This window comes from Hippopotamus amphibius, chromosome X (assembly GCF_030028045.1).
Source record: "Hippopotamus amphibius kiboko isolate mHipAmp2 chromosome X, mHipAmp2.hap2, whole genome shotgun sequence".
Lineage (NCBI taxonomy): Eukaryota > Metazoa > Chordata > Mammalia > Artiodactyla > Hippopotamidae > Hippopotamus > Hippopotamus amphibius.
In genome coordinates, this window is record NC_080203.1 from 65,360,173 (window position 1) to 65,383,138 (window position 22,966).

Here is a 22,966-nt window from a genome sequence, read left to right on the forward strand (position 1 = left end):
TACTTCTTTTTCTTCTCTGATTGCTGTGACAAGGACTTCCAAAACTATGTTGAATAGTAGTGGTGAGAGTGGACATCCTTGTCTTGTTCCTGATCTTAGAGTGAATGCTTTCAGGTTTTCACCATTGAGAATGATGTTTGCTGTGGGAGTTTTTTGTGTATGGCCTTTATTATGTTGAGGTAGTTTCCCTCTATGCCCACTTTCTGGAGAGTTTTTGTCATAAATGGGTGTTGAATTTTGTCAAAAGGTTTTTCTGCATCTATTGAGATGATCATATGGTTTTTATTATTTAATTTGTTAATATCACATTGATTGATTTGTGTATATTGAAGAATCCTCGCATGCCTACAATAAATCCCATTTGATCATGGTGTACGATCCGTTTAATGTGTTGTTGGATTCTGTTTGCTAGTATTTGTTGATGTTTTTTGCATCTAAATTCATCAGTGATATTGGCCTGTAATTTTCTTTTTTTCTGGTATCTTTGTCTGGTTTTGGTATCCAGGTGATGATGCCCTCATAGAATGAGTTTGGGAGTGTTCCTTCTTCTGCAATTTTTTGGAAGAGTTTGAGAAGGATGAGTGTTAGCTGTCCTATAAATGTTTGATATAATTCACCTGTGAATCCATCTGGTCCTGGATTTTTGATTGTTGGAAATTTTTTAATCATAGTTTCAATTTCATTACTTGTGATTGGTCTGTTCATATTTTCTATTTCTTCCTGATTCAGTCTTGGGAGGTTATACATTTCTAAGAATTTGTTCATTTCTTCCAAGTTGTCCATTTTATTGGCATATCACTGCTTGTAGTAGTCTCTTATGATGCTTTTTAATTCTGCATTGTTCATTGTAACTTCTCCCATTTCATTTCTAATTTTATTGATTTGATTCCTTCCCTCTTTTCTTGATGAGTCTGGCTAAAGGTTTATCAAATTTCTTTATCTTCTTAAAGAACCAGGTTTTAGTTTTATTGATTTTTGCTATCCTTTTCTTTGTTTCTATTTCATTTATTTCTGCTCTTTTATGATTTATTTCCTTCTACAAACTTTGGGTTTTGTTTGTTCTTTTTTCTCTGTTTCCTTCATGTGTAAAGTTAGATTTTTTTATTTGAGATTTTTCTTGTTTCTTGAGATAGGATTGTATCGCTATAAAGTTCCCTCTTAGAATTGCTTTTGCTGCATCATATAAGTTTTGGATCATCGTGTTTTCATTGTCGTTTGTCTCTAAGTATTTTTTGATTTCTTCAGTGAGCTCTTGGTTATTTAGTAGCATATTGTTTAGCCTCCACGTGTTTGTGTTTTTTATGGTTTTTTTTTTCCTGTAATTTATTTCTAATCTCATAGCATTGTGGTTGGAATAGATGCTTGATATGATTTCAATTTTCTGAAATTTACCAAGGCTTGATTTGTGACCCAAGGCGTGATCTACTCTGGAGAATGTTCCATGTGCACTTGAGAAGAAAGTGTAATCTGCTGTTTTCAGGTGGGATATCCTATAGATATCAATTAAACCTATCTGTTCTATTGTGTCATTTAAAGCTTGCATTTTCATATTGTTTCTGTCTGGATGATCTGTCCATTGGTGTATGTGGGGTGTTAAAGTCCCCCACTATTACTGTGTTACTATCTCTTTCCTCTCTTATAGTTGTTAGCATTTGCCTTATGTATTGAGAAACTCCTATATTGAGTGCATATATATTTATAATTGTTATATCTTCTTTTTGGATTGATCCCTCAATCATTGTATAGTGTCTGTCCTTGTCTCTTGCTACAGTCTTTATTTTAAAGTCTATTTTATCTGAGTATTGCTACCCCAGCTTTCTTTTGATTTCCATTTGCATGGAATATCTTTTTCCATCCCCTCCCTTTCAGTCTGTATGTGTCCCTAGGTCTGAAGTGGGTCTTTTGGAGACAGCAGTGGGTCTTGTTTTTGTATCCATTCAGCCAGTCTGTGTCTTTTGGTTGGAGCATTTAGTCCACTTACACTAAACGTGATTATCAATATCTATGTTCCTATTACCATTTTCTTAATTGTTTTGGGTTTATATTTGTAGGTCCTTTTCTTCTCTTGTGTTTCCAACTTTGATAAGTTCCTTTAGCATTTGTTGTAGGGCTGGTTTGTTGGTGCAGAATTCTCTTAGCTTTAGCTTGTCTGCAAAGCTTTTGATTTCTCTGTCAAATCTGAATGAGATCCTTGCTGGATAGAGTATTGTTGGTTGTAGCTTCTTCCTTTTCATCACTTTAATTATATTGTGCCACTCCCTTATGGCTTACAGAGTTTCTGCTGAGAAATCAGCGGTTCACCTTATGGGAGTTCCCTTGTATGTTATTTGTCACTTTTCCCTTGTTGTTATTAATAGTTTTCCTTTGTCTTTAATTTTTGTCAGTTTGATTACTGTGTGTCTTGGCATGTTTCTCCTTGGGTTTATCCTGCCTGGGACCCTTGCGCTTCCTGAACTGGGGTGGCTTTTTCCTTTCCAATGTTTGGGAAGTTTTCAACTATAATCTCCTCAAATATTTTCTTGGGTCCTTTCTCTCTCTCTTCTCCTTCTGGAACCCCTATAATGTGAATATTGGTGCTTTTAATGTTGTCCCAGAGGTCTCTTAGGCTCTCTTCATTTCTTTTCATTCTTTTTTTCTTTATTCTGTTCCATGGCAGTGATTTGCATCATTCTGTCTTGCAGGTCACGTATCAGTTCTTCTGCCTCAGTTATTCTGCTATTGGCTTCTTCTAGTGTATTTTTCTTTCAGTTATTGTTTTGCTTATCTCTGTTTGTTTGTTCTTTAATTCTTTTCGGTCTTTGTTAAACATTTCTTGCATCTTTTCAGTCTTTGCATCCAGTCTTTTTCTGAGGTCCTGGATCATCTTCACTATCATTATTCTGAATTCTTTTTCTGGAAGATTGCCTATCTCCACTTCATTTAGTTGTTTTTCTTGGATGTTATCTTGTTCCTTCATTTGGCACAAAGTCCTCTGCCTTTTCATTTGGTTTATCTTTCTGTGACTGTGGTATTCATTCCACAGGTTGCAGGATTATAGTTCTTCTTGCTACTGCTGTCTGCCCTCTGGTGGATGAGGCTATCTAAGATGCTTGTGCTTGCTTCCTGATGGGAGGGACTGGTGATGGTTAGAGTGGGTGTTGTTCACTTGGGCAGATCTCAGTAAAACTTTAATCTGCTTGTCTGCTGATGGATGAGGCTCAGTCTCCTCCTTGTTAGTTATTTGGCCTGAGGCAAACCAGCACTGGCACTTACAGGCTCTTTGGCACAGCTAATTGGGAACTCTGGGAGGGCTCATGCCAATGAGTACTTCCCAGAACTTCTGCTGCCAGTGTCCTTGTCCCTGTGGTGAGACACAGCCACCCCCTGCCACTGCAGGTGACCCTCCAACACTAGCAGGTAGGTCTGGTTCAGTCTCCTATGGGGTCACTGCTCCTTCTCCCTTGGTCCTGGTGCACACACTAACTTGTGTGTGCCCTCCAAGAGTAGAGTCTCTGTTTCCCCCAGTCCTGTGGAAGTCCTGCAATCAAACCCTGCTGGCCTTCAAAGTCTGATTCTCTGGTGATTCCTCCTCCCATTGCTGGACCCCCAGGTTGGGAAGCCTGATGTGGGGCTCAGAACCCTCACTCCAGTGGGTGGACTGGTATAATTGTTCTCCAGTTTGTGAGTCACCCACCCAGTGGTCATGGGATTTGATTTTATTGTGATTTCGCCCCTCCTACTGTCTCATTGTGGCTTCTCCTTTGTCTTCAGATGTGGGGTATCTTTTTTGGTGAGTTCCAGTGTCTTCCTGTTGATGATTGTTCAGCAGTTAGTTGTGATTCCAGTGCTCTCTGGTCTTATGTTGACTTTTAACATTTTTAGTACTTGTTACTGAAGTTAACAGTGGAAACTGCATATGATGAATATTAATATAAAATTATAGTAGACTTCAAATGAGTTTTTTTCAATTTTACCTGCACAATGCAGTAAACTAATGTAATTCTTTCGGAAGCTGTTTTTAGATCTGAATTGTGTGCAAATTTCTCTTTTATGGTTTATGTTATCATATATGAAATCAGGTTTCAAAATTCATCTGCGATATTATAAAATTACCTAATAATAGTCTCTTATCCCTTTGGGTGACTTAATTTCAGTAATCTGTAAACACTCATGTTAATTATAAACATTTGCTTGTATGAGTCTGTGTTCCCGAAAGGTTTTCTCCTTGTATTGGTGATGGCATCATTCTACAGATAGATTGGGAAGGGCCAGAATTGAAAAGAAAGCTACCTTTTTACCATATATATACCACTTTTTACATTTATATAATTGTTCATATTTTCAAAATGGCCACAAATTAATTTGATTATCAAAACTATTTTAAGAATTATTTTTTCTTTTTTATGATAAAGTTTCTAAGTGATTCAAATGTACTTTGTAATTTGGATTTTTAATATACATATTATTTAGCTATCATATCCAAAGTGTCAATGTTCAGAAACTAAATCTTTTTACTTATCCACATTACCTACCCAATTCTTGTGTTTCTAAACATGAATCAAAGCCCTTTTAAAAGCAAGGTTTTCCAAAGATATGGTTATCAAAGGAAATAGAAGAGGATGGAGGGAGGGGAGAGAAATAAATTAGGAATTTGGGATTAACACATACACACTACTATACATTAAATAGATAATCAACAAGAACCTGCTGTATAGCACAGGGAACTCTACTCAACATTCTGTAATAACCTAAATGGGAAAAAAATTTGAAAAAGAATAGATATATGTATATGTGTAACTGAATCATTTTGCTTTACACCTGAAACTAACACAACATTGTAAATCAACTATACTCCAACACAAAATAAAAACTAAAAAATAATGGATAATAAAAATAAAAAAATAGATAAACAAAAATGACCTACTGTATAGCACAGGAAACTATATTCAATATCTTATAATAACCTATAATGGAAAAGAATCTGAAAAAGAATTTATATATGTATAACTGAATCGCTTTGCTGTACACCTGAAACTAGCACAACATTGTTAATTAACTATGCTTCAGTTTTTAAAATGGTTAAAAATATTTATCTCATTTAACTTGATATTAATTAACTTCAACTCCATGTGAAATAAAATAAATAAATACAATGGTTTCAACAAAAAAAAAAGCACCAGTCAAATGAATTTTCATTTTTTATCTATATTGTGCTACTCTTCAGTGTAGATCTGTTCTTCATTCTTTCACACTTGAGTAGGTTAAGGATATACTGGCTGGTAAGGCATGGTTTTCCCCTAAATTAGGTCTTATTCTTTAGAAAATGCTCATGGACTTGTTTCTTTGTTTTGTTTTAATCTGTTTTCAAAACATCAGCCTTTATGAATAAGTTATTTTTAAATGGCATCCTTTAAGGCAAGAAAGGTAGGTCTAAGTTTGGGCAATTTAATGACATTAATTATATTAATGCTGTCATTTAACAGTATAAGTATTTTAAATACAGTTGTAGAGGTAATTATGGACATTTTTCTTTCACCTGAGATTTTTAGGATAGTAGTGTGGGTGGCAGGATAATTGCCTGCTGTATAGATATTTTATTAAATTAAACTGTCTTGTCTCTCACATGCTGCAACTGAAATGCCTAACTTTTATGATTATATCTGTTTTATACTCATTGCAAAAGCTTTCCCATTCTCAGGTATGAAAACTGACTGAAGTCATACCTTCTGATAAACCTTTTGGAGTTTAATTACATTTTACAAAAATAATTCTCATTTTTAGGTCTGTGTTATACCTTAGTTCAGAAAGATAAAAATATTTTAAAAAAGAGAATCTAAGAACAAAAAAGAACCTGTGTGATGCAATGAAATTAAGAAAAGAAGAATTTGTCAAAAGTCTGCTGGGATTCAAACTTATAGAATCTTTAGCCACACATGAGCTTTAGTGACAACAAATGTAAACTTATAAACAGTAAAGCTGTATGCTTATGATATCGCCCAGTAGACACCCAATAATGTTAATTGATTGACAAAATTTCCTATCTAGTGGAAGGTTTACCACCGATTTTTCTTCTCACTTAAGGTTATACAAAAAGTTACTTTCATTAGATATGTCTTAAGATTGCATATTAAGTATGGTTGTGTATAACTTGATATCTATATATGATGCCAAAAATATACTTAACATTGAAAAATTTAATAACACTTTCTGCTATTGGATTAAAATTATGAGAGATATGTAAAGAAAAATTATGTAAGTTTTCCTCAGTGCTTAACTACCCAATTTGCTACTATGCTTACTCCATTTGTGTCTAATTCTATGATCCTGTATACCCCTTTTTGTCCTAATGGCTGCTGTTTCACTAGCTCTGAACATTCCAAGATGTCCCCATGCTTATTCTACTGTAATCAAGAGATTCCTCTCAAATTACATTTTTTAAAATTTTTATCAGAGTATAGTTGATTACACTGTTGTGTTACTTTCTGCTGTATAGCAAAGTGAATCAGTTGTACATATACATATATCCACTCTTTTTTAGATTCTTTTCCCATATAGGCCATTATAGAGTATTGAGTAGAGTTCCCTGTGCTATACAAAAGGCCCTTATTAGTTATCTATTTTATATATAGTAGTGTGTATATGTCAATCCCAATCTTCCAATTTATCCCTCCTTCCTCCCCCCACCCCTGCTTACTTCCTGGTAACCATAAGTTTGTTTTCTACATCTGTAACTCTATTTCTCTTTTGTAGATAAGTTCATTTGTACCCTTTAATGTGGGCTTCCTATTTTGATTTATTTTTAACTAACTTTTTCCTAATTTTATCAATTACTAAATTAATAATAGAGAATTATAACCAGTGTATAAGAACTGTAGGACGTAAGCAGCAGAAGTAGTGAAAATAGGCAGCTGACCAAGTGCCATATTGCAGAATAAGCCTGCAGCAGTTTGCCCTTCAGCTCTAGAATTTTGCTTCAGGACTCCCAAATACTGGACTCCCAGTATTTAATTTAGTCAACAAAGAAGTTTCCTCAGACAGCACATGACAGCTGGCAGTACCAAATGTGAACCTGAGCAGCCATCACAGGGGTATCTCTAGACCTTTTGAATGGTGACATGATACTGGCAAGACAGGAAATCAGACCTTCTTCACATGCTAGCTATCATCCAAGTAACACCTGTGTTCCCTGAGAATCGTGACTAAAATATAAATAGTTTTTAAAAAGCTACATCCTCTATCTTGAATATATGCAAATATATAATTTCTAAAAGAAGAAAAAAGTAGGCAGGATGAGATGCCCTTCACAAAGTAGCTGGGGCAAATTCCAAGCATGCAGGGCTGCTGCTGTTTTCTGTTTCTGTTTTTTTTTGTTGTTGTTGTTGTTTTCTAAAATAACAGGTTATTCCTGCAGGTCTATGATTTGTGGCTCTTCTTTTAAATTAGTCTCCCTGTAATAGCACCTTGTACTTTCTTCCTGTTTAGGATAGAGGTAGGTGCGGGGGGGTGGGCAGGGTATGTGTCAGGGAGAGACTAACATTTATTGGGTCCCTCTATGAGCATGTTTTGTTTTATATGGGTTTTCTCTTTTAATCCTTTTAACAATCCTATGACGTAAGTAGTATTATTCCCATTTTCAGATGAGGAAACTAAGCCTCAGAGATTAAGTCACTTGCCCACAACTAGGAAGAGACAAAGTTAAGATTAAAATCTAGGACTTTCCTGATTCCCACTATTTTGCACTAAGGAGGAAAATTATACCTCACTACTTCTTACCAATTCTAAACCCCTACTATATGCACATCATAATCAGAATCTCTGCTGCTTTGGCCTTTAATTTTTGTTGCTAGTTTTGTATACACATTGAAGGGATGGGCTTCTTGATGTGAGATATGAGATTTTGTTGTGTAGTGTTTTGTTGTCAGCAAATTTGCTCTTGTATGTAGAGGCTTACCAGCAATTCCTTTATTTTGTATTGAGACTGCTGCCTGCTAAGTTTAGAGAAAAAACCCTTATTTGATTCTTTCCAAAGAGGAAGAGTCAGTTTTTACAGGGAATTCTTAAAAAGTCCAGTTATCTGCATTCAATGTTTTTAAACTTACCTATGATAGTAGGGATTTTTGCTTTACTGCTGCTTGTCAGTAGAAAGAAGTTTTCTGTTTCTGCCTGATACATTTTGTATGGTGTTCCTATAACAGAAGATTGTGATTGAAACTGCATGTGAGACAAGTAAAATGTCAGCTGGACAATGTCATTTTAAATTCTAGAGATGGATATTGATCTTTTTAAAAGAGTGAAACCAAAAATGACAGTAAGTTCTTATATGGGGTGGCTTTTGAAGGATGTTGGTTCAAGGATTTGGATGGCAATACTCCTAGGACTAAAGATTCAAGATACCCCATGCCCAAACACCTATAGTGTAAAGTTGAAGGATGTTCTTCTCAAGATTAAAGTACAGGGCTTCCTAGGTGGCGCAGTGGTTAAGAATCTGCCTGCCAATGCAGAGGTCACGGCTTCGATCGCTGCGCCTTAGATCCCACATGCTGCGGAGCAACTAAGCCCGTGTGCCACAACTATTGAGCCCGCGCTTTAGAGCCCGTGAGCCACAGCTATTGAGTCCATGTGCCACAACTACTGAAGCCCACGTGCTTAGAGCCCGTGCTCAGCAACAAGAGAAACCACGGCAATGAGGAGCCCGTGCACCACAGCAAAAGAGTAGCCCCCGCTCGCCGCAACTAGAGAAAGCCCACGTGCAGCAACGAAGACCCAACACAGCCAAAAAATAAATAAATAAAATAAATAAATTTATTTAAAAAAAGAGTAAAGTACAGGTGGCCTTAGGTTTATAAAGAGATTAAGAGATTAGTCAGAATTCTCCAGAGAAACAGAACAAGATGTATGTATGTATATATGTGTATGTATATGTATTTATTTATATGGAGTGAAAGTATATATATATATATATATATATATATGTATATATGTGAGAGAGAGAGAGAAAGAGAGAGATTATAAGGGATTGGCTCACACAATTATGGGGGCTTAAGATGTCTCAAGATCTGCAGTCAACAAGCTAGAGATCTAAGAAAGCAAAAGTGTAGTTCCAGTCCAAGTCTAAAAACTTGAGAATCACGACAGCTAACAGTGCAAGGTCTAATCTGTAAGCCAGTAGGCTCACAGATCCAAGAAAAGCTAATGTCTCAGTCAGACTCCAAAGGCTAGAAAAGACCAGTGTTCTAGCTCAAGCAATCAGGCAGAAAGGAGTACCCTCTTACTCAGAGTTTTTTTTCTATTCATGTCTTCATTTGATTGGATGAGGTCCACCCACATTAGGGAGGGCCATCTGTTTAACTCAATCTACTGATTCAAATGTTAATCTTATCTAGAAACATCATCACAGATAAACAGAATAATGTTGGACCAAATGTCTGGGTACCTCATGGCCCAGTCAAGTTGACACCTAAAATTAATCATCACAGGAATATATCTCAGAAATTCAAGGACTAAAAATTATCAGAACTTAAAAGATAAATCTCTTACCTGATTAGGTGTTAATATTAAGAATATATAAAGAACTCCTACAACTCAACAACAGAAAAACAAATAACCTGATTAAAGACTTGAATAGACATTTGCCAAAGAAAATATACAAATGGCTAACAAGTATATGAAAAGATGCCCAACATCACAGAAAAATGCAAATCAAAACCCAATGAACTATCACCTCACACCCATTAGCAGGGCTACTATTAAAAAATTAAACTAACAAGTGTTGGTGAGCATATGGAGAAAGTAGAACACTTGTGCACTGTTGATGGGAATGTAAAATGGTGCAGCCCCTATGGAAAGTACCATGGCGGTTCCTCAAAAATTTAAAAATAGGATTATCATATGATCCATACATTCAATTTCTAGGTATATACCCCAAAGAGTTAAAAGGAGGGATTCAAACAGATACCTGTACACCAATATTTACAGTAGAATTATTCACAATAGCCAAAACGTGGAAGCAACCCAAATGTTCATCAACAGATGCATTGGTGAACAAATGTGGTATATACATAAAAGGGAATATTATTCATTCTTAAAAAGGGAGGAAATTCTGACACATGCTACAACATGGGTGAACCTTGAGGACACTATGCTAAGTGAAATAAATCAGCTACAAGAAGACAAATATGGTATTGTTCCACTTACATAAGCTATCTTCTGGAGTAATCAGACTCTTAGAAACAGAAAGTAGAATGGTGGTTGCCAGTGGCTGGAAAGAATGGGGAAATGGGGAGTTGTTTAATTGCTATGAAAAAGATCTGGAGATTGGTTGCACAACAATGTGAATGTACTTACTACTATTGAATTGTACACTTAAAAATAGTTAAAATGGTACATCTTATACTATGTGTGTTTGACCACAATTTGGAAAAAAATAGTTAAATTTCCACCCAGAAGTCACAAAAGAGTATTCTTTGTGAGGACCCCATATTCCATCTCTTATAGATAAGAAGACACTTTCACTGAGGATAGGCACTCTATCAATAAGTAAATTGAATGTGTGCTAAATCATATATATGGAATCTAAAAAAAAATGGTACTGATGAACCCAGTGACAAGGCAAGAATAAAGATGCAGATGTAAAGAATGGACTTGAGGACGCGGGGCGGGGAGGGGGGCGAAGGGGAAGCTGGGACAAAGTGAGAGAGTAGCATTGACATATATACACTACCAAATGTAAACCAGATGGCTAGTGGGAACCTGCTGCATAACACAGGGAGATCAACTTGATGATTGGTGATGACTTAAAGGGGTGGGATAGGGATGGTGGGAAGGAGTCACAGGAGAGTGGGGATATGGAGATATATGTATATATACAACTGATTCACTTTGTTGTACAGCAGAAACTGGTGCAATAGTGTAAAGCAATTATACTCCAATAAAGAGCATTAAAAAAATTGAATGGAATACTATATCTGTAGAGCATACATTTTTTAAAGCATACAATTTAAAAGGGTAATGCATTACTAATCATAGAAAATGTATGCCATATGATTAAAAATATCATTGTTTACAAAAAATATATCTAACATATGTTTAGTACAGTTCCAGTCACTAAGGGTATAAAAAATTTTTTAAAATAATAAATAAGAAAAGCATCATACTTTAAATAAGCATTTCTCAGAAAAATAAATACATAAGGCCAATAAGCATATAAAAACCCTTGGTCTCACTTAAAGAAATACGAATCAAAACAGCAAGCTACCATTTTTCACTAAACTAGCAAAATTTATAAAGTTGGATAATACGTAACATTGATAAAGATATGGGAAAATAGGGACTATCATACATTTCAGCCCTTCTCCAAGGGTAATTTGGCTACATTTACAAAAAAAGAAAATTAAATGCACATACTCTTTGGCCAACCAATTCCATTTTGTGGTATAAGACCTAAAATTAAGTCCCCATATTATATGTGTCTTGACATATGGAGAAAGCCAAGAGGGTCTTGAATGATGGCCCAACCACAAGTTCCCCTTACCATGTGTTCCTGCAGATAAAGTACCATATTCAAACAACTCTCCTTAGTACAGGGACCAGGCACAGTTCCTGCTTGCTTATCCCTGAATAGCAAGCTTCAGTTCTCTGCTAGCCCACAGAATGATTCAAACAAGTCAATCACATCCGCCTGTGGGAAACAGATATTTCACCACATTTAGGAGTTACACCACAGGCTCTGCTAGTTCATTCTGTTTCCAAGTAGATTTCCCATATGACCCTGCATGGCACACAGTGTTCTCCTCTTACAGGCTGTGAGTATATATAATTCTACACTACTGTTGATTTCATCTATTTAGTGTTGGGATTCATTTGTTTATCAATCCCCATAACTCTAAGCAGGAATCTCTTCTTCCCTGGAAGAAGTGGAGGTGATCAAAACACATGCCTTGGAATTTCCCATCATATATAATTGCAAATATAAAGCAAGATATAAGTACCAGAATGTCCATTTCAGCATTGATTTTGATAGCAATAACCTGAAAACCACCTAAATATCCATCATTAGATAACTAAATTAGATAACATAATTAGTTAATATTAGATAACAATTACATAACTAAATTGTAGCGTCCATATGATGGAGCACAATGTAGCAGTTAAAAAGACTGAAGTATATCTGTATGTGATGATGTAGAAAGATCTTCAAGATATACTAAGTGAAAAAACTGTTTATAGTGTCATTGATTTTTTTTTAAGTGTATACACGTTTTTACCCTGGAAAGTCACCCAGGAAACTACTGACAGCGGTTGCCTTTGGTGTCAGGATTGGGAGTTTATAACTAGGGAAGGGAGAGAGACTGGAGCTCGTTTTATACCTTTCTAATTGTTTGACTTTTTTTTAATCAAGTGCTTAATTACTTTTATTTTTACAATGAAAATAAAAAGGCATGATACCTGCTATTAAGCAGCCCATTATCTAGTGGAAAAATGAACAAGCTTTCACAAAACAAGTTTGAAATCTCAACAGCATGGGTTAATATCTGGACTGATGATTGGGATAGGGCAGAGTAGTGCACAACACATGGAAAACTGAGGGAGTAAAGTGAAAGAAGTGTTGAGTTAGAAATTTTAAATAGTTCTCATTTCAAAAGGGTTGCTTCTGAGTACAAATATATAATTCAGTTCCACATTTAACTAAGATACATACTTAAAACAAGAAACTCTGCTCCCCAATATCAGAGTTTTGTCACAAGTTTTATTTTTAAAAGAAAAATCAAACTAAATTCCTAGAAATGTCCTTAAGGCTGGTGAAGAGGCCAGAAGGTTTTTTTCTATTGTGTTACAATATAATCCAAGTGAAATGAAAACAATTGTCTTGTCACATAGTCCAAACCTCAGCTTTCACCTAGATTTCCAGGGCTACTGGAATGTGACTCTTCACAAAATCAGCAAGATAATTGACTAATATGTCTCCCTCACTTAAGTCAGCAATTAAGGCTGAGGGATGTCTTGTAAAGTGAAAGTGGCTTTAGAGTCCAACAGAGAGACAAAGCTGATTTCAACTTCAGGCTTCCTGAGGGAAGAATTCACCTTTTTCTTTAAGGTCCACATTTTTTTTCCTTCTCTAAATGAGTATTCAGCTTTAATGTTAATTGATTTTTATTACCTTATTTATTTTCTTAGTTAAAATATGCTCTTAGGAGCTTTAAAAATAACTGTCTTTCCCCCATAAGCTTCTATTTAACAGGTGTTGTCATAACAGGTTACCTTCAGCATTGCTAATGCTAAGATCCCAGCACACATTTCTAAGAAATCAAATCAGATTTTATTTAGTTCAATTTAAGGGATGAATCAGCTTTGGATGTCCTCTAAATGAATTACAAATTAATTGGTTGTGTGTGTTCAGTGTTCTGTTCATTATTCCTTCCACTTTGACAATAATGTAGGCTAGCGTGCAGTGGAGAATTTGGTTCTATGGGAATATTTATGCTGGCTGTTATGAACTATTTGAATCTACCTAGAACCTTGCTACCATTTATTTTGCTCTGTTTTGTTTTGAGAAATTTAGCCCCACAACTATTGTACAATCAATATAAGAGGGACACATAATGACATTTTTATGTTATAAATATTATAACTTGAGGGTTATTTCACTCGATTTAAAAAAAAGCTTGGATGACATATTTTGATTCTTTTATTGGAAACATGTAATTTGGTACCAGTGCTTGTAATAAATGTTACTCATCAGGGCTTTTTTTTTTAAACTGGGGGGAGAACAGATCTAGCTGGTAAGGAAATTGATTAACACAGACTCAAAGAAATACTGTACTATATGTCTTATGAAAAAACACACATTAATTATACAACCTAACTTCACTTTCTTGGTGGTAAACTGAGAATTCATATGTTGCTTTTCCTCCTGATAGCTAAAATTGTTTTCAAAAGGTGGTAAATTTAAAACAAATTTGCACCTGTTGTTTAGTATCATATCTTAGGCGGAAGGCAGCTACAGAACCTCATACTTCATGCCATGATTTGCCACTTTCATCCTCAACTCACTCACTCTCATAGGCTTTCTCTCTTCCTCTCATTCTCTCGCTCTCATCACTCACACTCTTTCATCACAAACGTGCACATACACATACAGGGTTTTGCAGCATATATATTTTTAATTAAAGTCAATTTTTAGATTTTTTTTACCACCCCTTGGGATAATTGGAGACATCATAGGGGTAAAGCTACTAGAAAAAATCAGATATATTCTATTTCTAACTCTGCCATGGTCTTTCTGAGCCCTGTTAAATAAGTCCTTTGACCTTTCATTTCATGACTCCTTATTCACAAATAGAGGTTATTATTCTATCATGCTTCTAATTTATTTACTAGGGATGCTTCCAGGATTCACTGAATTAAAACAATATGTAAAGTCCATAGTTTATTGTTTTTTTTTTAAAAAACAACCTAAGAACAAAAAGGATGGGCTTATTCTGAAACTTTCTGAAGCCATAAATATGATTGTTCTTTTAAAACAACATTATCTTCTTAAATTTCTTTTATTTAGCCTTTTAATTATAACATTATTAGCAGCCTATCTATGGTAAATATAGATTAATGTATCAAAAGACAGCGCCGTTACATGATCCTGACTCTGGTATTTTTTAAATATACATAGTGTGAATGTGAATGTATGTATTATAGAAAAAAGTTTGAAAGAATATACATTATAATTAACAAGTTTAATTTCCAGGATTGTTAGTGATTTAAATTCTCTTATTTTTAAAATATATCTGTATTTTCTACAATTAACATCTATTATTTGTGTGATTATAATCTTTTTGAAAACAGCATTGCTTTCTTGCTATCAGTTAAATTTTTTTACTCATTTTATTCTAGCACACTTTCATGTCATAGAAATAAATACCATGATAATGCCCATTTCAGAATGAGGGAACATAGAGTAAATATTGTGAAATTAATTTATGTGTTGAAAGTAACCTAGCACATCTCACTCTGATGGTTCTCTCTTCAATATTCTTCCTTTGATTATTCTAATTTTTAAAAATGTTTTTTACAGCTACAAGACCGCACTCAGTTCAGTGACCGAGACTTAGCCACCCTTAAGAAGTACTGGGACAATGGCATGACCAGCCTTGGCTCTGTTTGTAGAGAGAAGATTGAAGCAGTTGCAACTGAATTAAATGTTGACTGTGAAATAGTTCGGGTAAGGCATTTTCAATAATTTTCATGTTGTGGTTGATGAGTATCATAAATGAAAGCCTTAAAAAGTTGTATGATTTTTGTTTAATAATTAGTGATGTTGAGCATCTCTTTATATGCTTTTTGGCCATCTGTGTGTCTTCTTTGGAGAAATGTCTATTAAGAGATTCTGCCCATTTTTTGATTGGGTTTGTTTTTTTCTTGATTTTGAGCTGCATGAGCTGCTTGTATATTTTGGAAATTAATCCCTTGTCAGTCCCTTCATTTGCATATATTTTCTTCCATTATGAGGGTGGTCTTTTCATTTTGTTTATGATTTCCTTTACTGTGTGAAAGCTTTTAAGTTTCATTAGGTCCCACTTGTTTATTTTTGTTTTTATTCTCATTACTCTAAGAGATTAGTCAAAAAAGATCTTGCTGTGATTTATGTGAAAGTGTGTTCTGCCTGTGTTTTCCTCTAAGAATTTTGTAGTATCTGGCCTTACATTTAGGCCTTTAATCCATTTTGAGTTTATTTTTGTGTATGGTGTTAGGGAGTGCTCTAATTTCATTCTTTTACATGTAGCTGTCCAGTTTTCCCAGCATTACTTATTAAGAGGCTATCTTTTCTCCATTGTATATTCGTGCCTCCTTTGTCATGGATTAGTTGACCATATGTGCGTGAATTTATCTCTGGTCCATTGATTTATATATCTGTTTTTGTGCCAGTACCATACTCTTTTGATTACTGTAACTTTGTAATATAGTCAGCCTGATTCCTTCAGCTCTGTTTTTCTTTCTCAGGATTGCTTTGGCTATTCAGGGTCTTTTGTGTATCCATACAAATTCTAAAATTTTTTGTTTTGTTTTTCTGAAAAATGCCTCACACCAGTCAGAATGGCCATCATCAAAAAATCTACAAATAATAAATGATGCTGGAGAGGCTGTGTACAAAAGGGAACCTTCCTGCACTGTTGGTGGGAATGCAATTGATACAACCACTATGGGAAACAGTATGGAGATTCCTTAAAAAAATAAAAATACAACTAGCATATGACCCAGCAATCCCACTACTGGGCATATACCCAGAGAAAACCATAATTCAAAAAGACACATGTGCCCCAATGTTCATTGCAGTGCTGCTTACAAGAGCCAAGACATGGAAGCAACCTAAATGTCCATTGACAGAGGAATGGATAAAGATGTGGTACATATATACAATGGAAAATCACTCAGCCATAAAAAGAATGAAATAATGCTATTTACAGCAACATGGATGGACCTAGAGATTATCATCCTAAGTGAAGTAAGTCAGACAGAGAAAGACGAATATCATATGATATCACTTATATGTGGAATATTATAAAAATTATACAAATGAACTTACAAACGAAAGAGAAACAGACTCACAGATATTGAAATCAAACTTATGGTTACCAAAGGGAAAACATGGGGGCAAGTGATAAATTAGGAGATTGGGAATAACATATACACACTACTATATATAAAATAGATAACTAATAAGGACCTACTCTGTATAGCACAGGGAACTTTACTCAATATTCTGTAATAACCTATATGGGAAAATAATCTGAAAAAAATGGATATATGTATAACTGATTCACTTTGCTGTAAACCTGAAACCAGCACAACATTGGAAATCAACTATACTCCAATAAAAATTAATTTAAAAATTGTATGAAGTGCTTTAAACAATGCCATCAATAAAGTGAAAAAGATAACCCACAGAATGGGAGGAAATATGTTCAAAACATATATCTAATAAGGATCTATACCCAGAATATATAAAGAACTCTTACATCTCAATAGTAAAAAGGCAAATAATGCAATTAAAAATGTACAATAGATTAGAATAGACATTTATCCAAAGAAGATATACCAATGGGCAATAAACACACTAAAATATGTTTAATATCATTTGTCATTATGGAAATCAAAACCACAAAAGACAGAGAGTAAGTGTTGGCCAGGATGTGGAAAAATTGGAACTATTATACACTTCTGGTGAAAATATAAGATGTTTTTGCCACTTTGGAAAACAGTCCTCAAAATTTTTAACATAGAGTTATCATATGACACCAATTCCACTCTTCGGTATATACTCAAAAGAAATGAAAAGTATGACCACTCAAGAACTTATACATGGAGATGCAGGATCTCTGGCTATGGAGGGCCAACTATGACACTTGAGTATTCATGGATTTTGGTATCCCCAATGGGTCCTGGAACCAATCCCCCCAAGGCTACTGCCCAACTGTAGATTCACATAACTAAGTTATTCCAAACCTATTTAAAATATTTCCTATAAGTGCATCAAGGAAAAAAAAGAGCATTTCCTTCACTGTTTGCATCTACATTGACAACATCATTTCATCTTCTTTTAGAAAAATTGATTTCATTTTGAAGCAAAAGTTTATAAATTTCAAAATTAATCTATTCAAGTTCAAAAAAAACTACTAATTCTTGTGTCAACTTACCATCATTAACATGGAAATCAAGAGTATACTATAAATTGAAAAGCAACTCTAAACTTATCAATATTAATGAAGTATCCTTCAAATTTTTCTTGTAATTTTTAAAATCCTTGTATATAGCACTGGTGATTACTGTGAAAATATGCACATTGATTCATGATATAAAATGTGTAAAATAATCATTTTTATTGATATGAAAAGTTTTAATCTTAACAAAAATTATTACCCTTGTCTGGGTAGTTCACAAGTAAGCTCTTCCTTTCATTGAATCTTCAAATTTAACTTAATCTTATGCAGTGTAATCTCAGTGGAAAAAGTAGAAATCACATTGCCACTTTTGTCTTTGATTAGTGAATATTTGGTAAATGTTACTACTGTGGACTTACTGTGTCACTTCCAAATTCAGATATTGAAACCCTAATCCATAATATGATGATATTTGGAGGTGGGGCATTTGTAAGGTAATTAAGTTAAATTAGTTCATGTGAGTGAGGCTCTCAAGATGGGATTAATGCCCTTATGAAAAGAGCAAGACCTCTCTTTCTCTCTCTTGGCCCAGTGAGGACACACAGAGGATTTGGCTGTCTACGATCAAGGAAGTGGGCTCTCACCAGACACCAGGTCTGCTGGTGCCTTGCTCTTGGACATCCCAGTCTCTAGTACCTTGAGAAACAAATATTTGTTGTTTAAAGAAAACATACATGGATGTTCATAGCAGCATTATTCATAATAGCAAAAATAGTGGAAAAAAAACCAATGTCCATAAAGTGAACGAATAAACAAAATGTGATATATGCATATAGTGGAATATTAAAGAGCCATACAAAGGAATGAACTACTGAAATGCGCTACAAAATAGATGAATCTTGAAAACATTATGCCAAGTGAAAGAAGCCAGTCACAAAAGACTGCATATTTTATAGTTCCATTAAAATAAAATGTCCAGAATAGGCACATCTATAGAGACAGAAAGTAGATTAGTGGTTGCTGGGGGGCTGAGGGTAGGGAGGAATGGGGAGTGACTGCTAATTGGTATAGAGTTTCTTATTGGTATGATGAAAATGTTCTGGAATTAGCTAGTGGTAATTGTTGCACAACTCTGTGAATATATTAAAAACCTTTTCATTGTACATGTTAAGTGAGTGAGTTGTATGGCATGTTTAATATACCTCAATAACACCGTTTTAAAAATTGAATGAGGTAGCTGCCCTCTTAGTGCAGCCGGCAGCAGGTCAGTCTCATAAAATTGAATGAGGTGATGTGAAATACAGTAGTCCCCCCTTATCTGTGGTTTTGCTTATCACAGTTTCAGTTACCTGTGGTCAACTTCAGTCTGAAAATATTAAATGGAAAATTCCAAAAATAAACAATTCATATGTTTTAAGTTGTGCTCTGTTTGGAGTAGCATGATAGATCTTGTGCCACCCTGCTCCATCCTAGGATATGAATCATCCCTTTCTCCAGCTTATTCATGCTGTATATGTTACCCACCTGTTAGTCACTTAGTTAATCTTGGTTATCAGATTGACTGTCATGGTATCACAGTGCTTGTGTTCAAGTAACCCTTATTTTGTTTAATAACTGCCCCAAAGCTCAAGAGTAGTGATGCTGGCAATTCGGATATTCTCTTACTGTGTCTAATTTATAAATTTAAATTTATTGTAGGTGTGTGTATAGAAAAAAAACATAATATGTATAGGGTTTAGTACTATGCCTGGTTTCAGGCATTCACTCAGATAATGGGGGACTACTGTACATCTCACATATTATACAACGAATGATAGATTGAAAAAGTATATTCATCAGTTGTGGGAATTATAGTTTACATTCCATTTGAAAGATATTTGTATAAGATTTAGATAGTGGCACAAGTGTGCTGGTAAGTATTTAACAACCAGCTTTTTAAGGGAAAAAAGCCCTGATTTATAGCATTTGTTGATTTCTATGATATAAAGATTCCTGCCACGGCTGATTCCATGGCTCATTCAATGCAGAGTTCAGAAGAGATGCTAACAGTTGGCTCTTGTGAGCAAGTATAAGGAGGCTTCAGCTCACACTGGAGGATCATTCCAGAAAATCAAGGGGAAAGTACTATTAAAGAAAAAGGACAAAACACAGGACTCTTCCAGAGGAAGAAATAAAGTATTTTCTCATATATACATGAAGAAAGAGGGAGAAATATAGGGAGAAATCATAGAGCACATTTCTCAAAATAAGTACTATTCCTAAAATAAATACTGCCCTGTCCAGAGCCTTGCTTTTTATTTTTTTAGGATTCAGATGAGAAATCAAGTAAAATCCTGTATTTACTGAGCATGATGTGTTATATATACGAACAGGAAACTAGCAATGCATTAGACACTTGTCCTATTTCTAAGGAGCTTGAAGTCTAGCAAAAAGGATGATGAAAGAATATAAGTGACTGAAGAGAAACTGGAATGGGATCGTGGTATGAGGAGCCTAAGCAAAAGCCACAGCGAGGGAAATACAGAGCATGTGTTTTTGTTGTCATAGTTGTTTTTAATTTTTTTAAAATCAAAGTTATACATGCACATAGCTTAAGGAGTTAAATTCTGTAGAGCTTGCTACAAAACCAACATTCTTTTCTCCTCTCCTCCCACTACTTTCCAATCTTTTAGATGATTCATTTGGTATTTACCTCCATCTGAATAATGTGTCATATTAATTAGAATTAGGTTTTGCTGTGAATAACAAAAAAACTAAAATAACAGTGGCTTAAACAAGGTATTTCAATTCCATGTACAAGTCCAGAGCTTGCATGGCAGTTGTGCCTTGTGAAGTCCTCAGAGACTCTGATGTCTTCCATCTTCCATTCTGCCATCCCTATGATGTAGCCCTTACCTTCAAGGTCCAAAATTATGGCATTTATGGTCCAGGCAGCGTGACAAAGATGGAGAGAAAGAAGGGACAAAAAGTGTGTACCAGCTATCTTTTAAAGGGGATTCCCAGAAACTGCCAAAAGACACATTCACTTAAATCCTATTGGCTAAAGATTAGTCACATGGTCATACCTAACTGCAAGAGAAGCTGCAAATGTAGTTATATTGTGGGGAGCCATGTGCACGGCTAAACTTTCTATTATCCTTGGAAGAAGGAGAAAAATATTGGGGAACACCTAGATGTCTCTTCTATCTATTTATATCACTACTTCTTGATTTTTCAGTGTTAGGCATTGTTGATTGATTTTTGACTGTGAAATGCAAGGCATGTTTTTCTAACTCTTTCAAGATCTCTTTATTGATCCTTTCACCTATATGCATACTTCTTCTCTTCTTATCCTCACAGTATAATTGTTTCATAATTTTGATTAGTTTGATAGTGTTAACATTATTATGATTATGTAAATGCTTCACACATTTGACTTATGTAGTATAATATTATTTATTGTCCTTTTCTGCATAGTATTATTTTGTTTCCTTGGAGTTCATTATTTACTTAGTTTTTGGTTTTTGTATATTTGCTTGCTTAATTTTCTAGTTACTACTACTAATTTATCCTCAAACCCTTCCCCAGTTATACATATCTCCTTCCAATACATTCATACATGTTTGGTAGTACAACAATTTTATCATCTTAAAGACATTTTTTCTGGAATCCTCTGATCTGCTCCAACCTGAACTGGTTACTCTGCACCTGGAGCACAGCTATTACCCTGAGATTTCCATTTTCAATGTTTGTTTTTTTGCTATACTTTCAGTAAGATATCCTCAAATTTATCTTCCAACTTTTCTACTGAGGTTTTCATTTTTGTTTTTATTCAATCTTCCACTGATACTAATAAACTCCATGTGACATGACAGCAGCTTTCAGGCTCCATGGACTGTCATAGAGGTTCCTTGAGACCCCATACTGCAGGAGAGAGGACACAGGGATACAGTATTACTAAAAACATATTCTCCCAAAATGAAAGATAAGATATCCAGAGGGTTCCTTGCTAGGATTCTATTTGATATAAAGGAGTTTTAGGCATAACTAATGTTAAATAAGGCCAAAGCCATTGATACTGTGCAGAAACCTTTATCCCTATAGAAAGTACTAACATACAGAAAAAGGAAGACGTATTACCATTTTCTTCTTGTTTATGGCTTGTTGAAACTTCTACTAGAGGAAAGAATAGTGAACTACTTACTATCTTTTTGTTTTTAGTGATTTTCCAAAATGCATCATGCCCACGGCAGAAAGAAACTTGAAAAGGTGATGTGTTGTAAGAGGATCTCCTTTGTAATATTAGGTATATAAACTGCAAATAAGAATGTTTGCCACATAAATATATTCTTGAGATTTTGGGAGAAACCATATAGGTGTTTTAAAGTCCAATAGATCTTCTAGTTATTGATCACCAAAATGAACTTTGCCTCAGGATGTCTAGTTAACCATTACTTGTGGAATAATGTGGAAATTTTAAATTCATGTTTCTTTGTTATATCTTATACTTCTAAAAAGTCTAGGAAGCAAACTTGGTATATTTTCCTTTTAATTTCATTGAGTATTATTATGTGCATATATTTCTTTAATTTGGAATGTTTTCCCAGGTAGTGCCTATTATTTATTGACTTAGTCATTCATCAAAGGTAAACCAAACACCTATTATGTGCCAGAACTCTTCTAAATACCATGAGAAAAACACAGCTCTCCTTAGGAATTTACGATTTAGCATGGTCAAATTTTTTTAATGTCTCTGTGCTTCAGTTAACAGTAAATGGACATAATATAACAGAGGGTTGTTTTGAGATAATATAAGTGGATAATAAGTATAAAGCACTGTAAGTCCTCCATAAAAGCTAGTTCCCCCTCTATCTCTCTACAATTCAGTTTAATGCCTGCCCTTTCCATCTGTGTTTGGGTTATAGTGGACATATGTCAAAACGAACTCTTGTGTGGTCGAATATTTGTATAAACAACACGTTTGGATGTTTAAAGTACATTTTGAAAGACAAGTAAATTTCATGGAAAACAGATTATGTTTTTACATTTTAGATTATATTTGTTTTCCAAGTATTGTGGCTAGATTTGAAATGTCTTTAAATAGAAGAATGCTTTTCACGTTCTGTTTTTAGCTTGCTTTTTGCATTACATATAACTCTCCACCACCAATGTGTACACATGGACATTGACTTAAAGCTGGTGGGCATCTTGGGATTGAATTTCATACTCTTATTTTATATAAGAAAAATGTGGATAGATGAGGGTATGGCTCACTGAAGGTCACACAGCTGGTCAGTGATTAAAGGCTAGATCTCTGTTACCAGTCTAATATTATTTCTGTTTCCACTTCACCTTGCCAT

The 22,966-nt window shown here is 34.7% G+C and overlaps 1 protein-coding gene across 1 annotated transcript in view; it reads left to right on the plus strand.

Moving 5' to 3' along the window:
* HDX (highly divergent homeobox) overlaps nt 1-22,966 on the plus strand; it is a 129,265-nt gene that overhangs the window by 72,032 nt on the left and 34,267 nt on the right. The window contains exon 4 of the mRNA XM_057719049.1: nt 15,044-15,190. Coding sequence (XP_057575032.1) covers nt 15,044-15,190 — 147 coding nt within the window. The remainder of the gene's footprint in view (nt 1-15,043; nt 15,191-22,966) is intronic.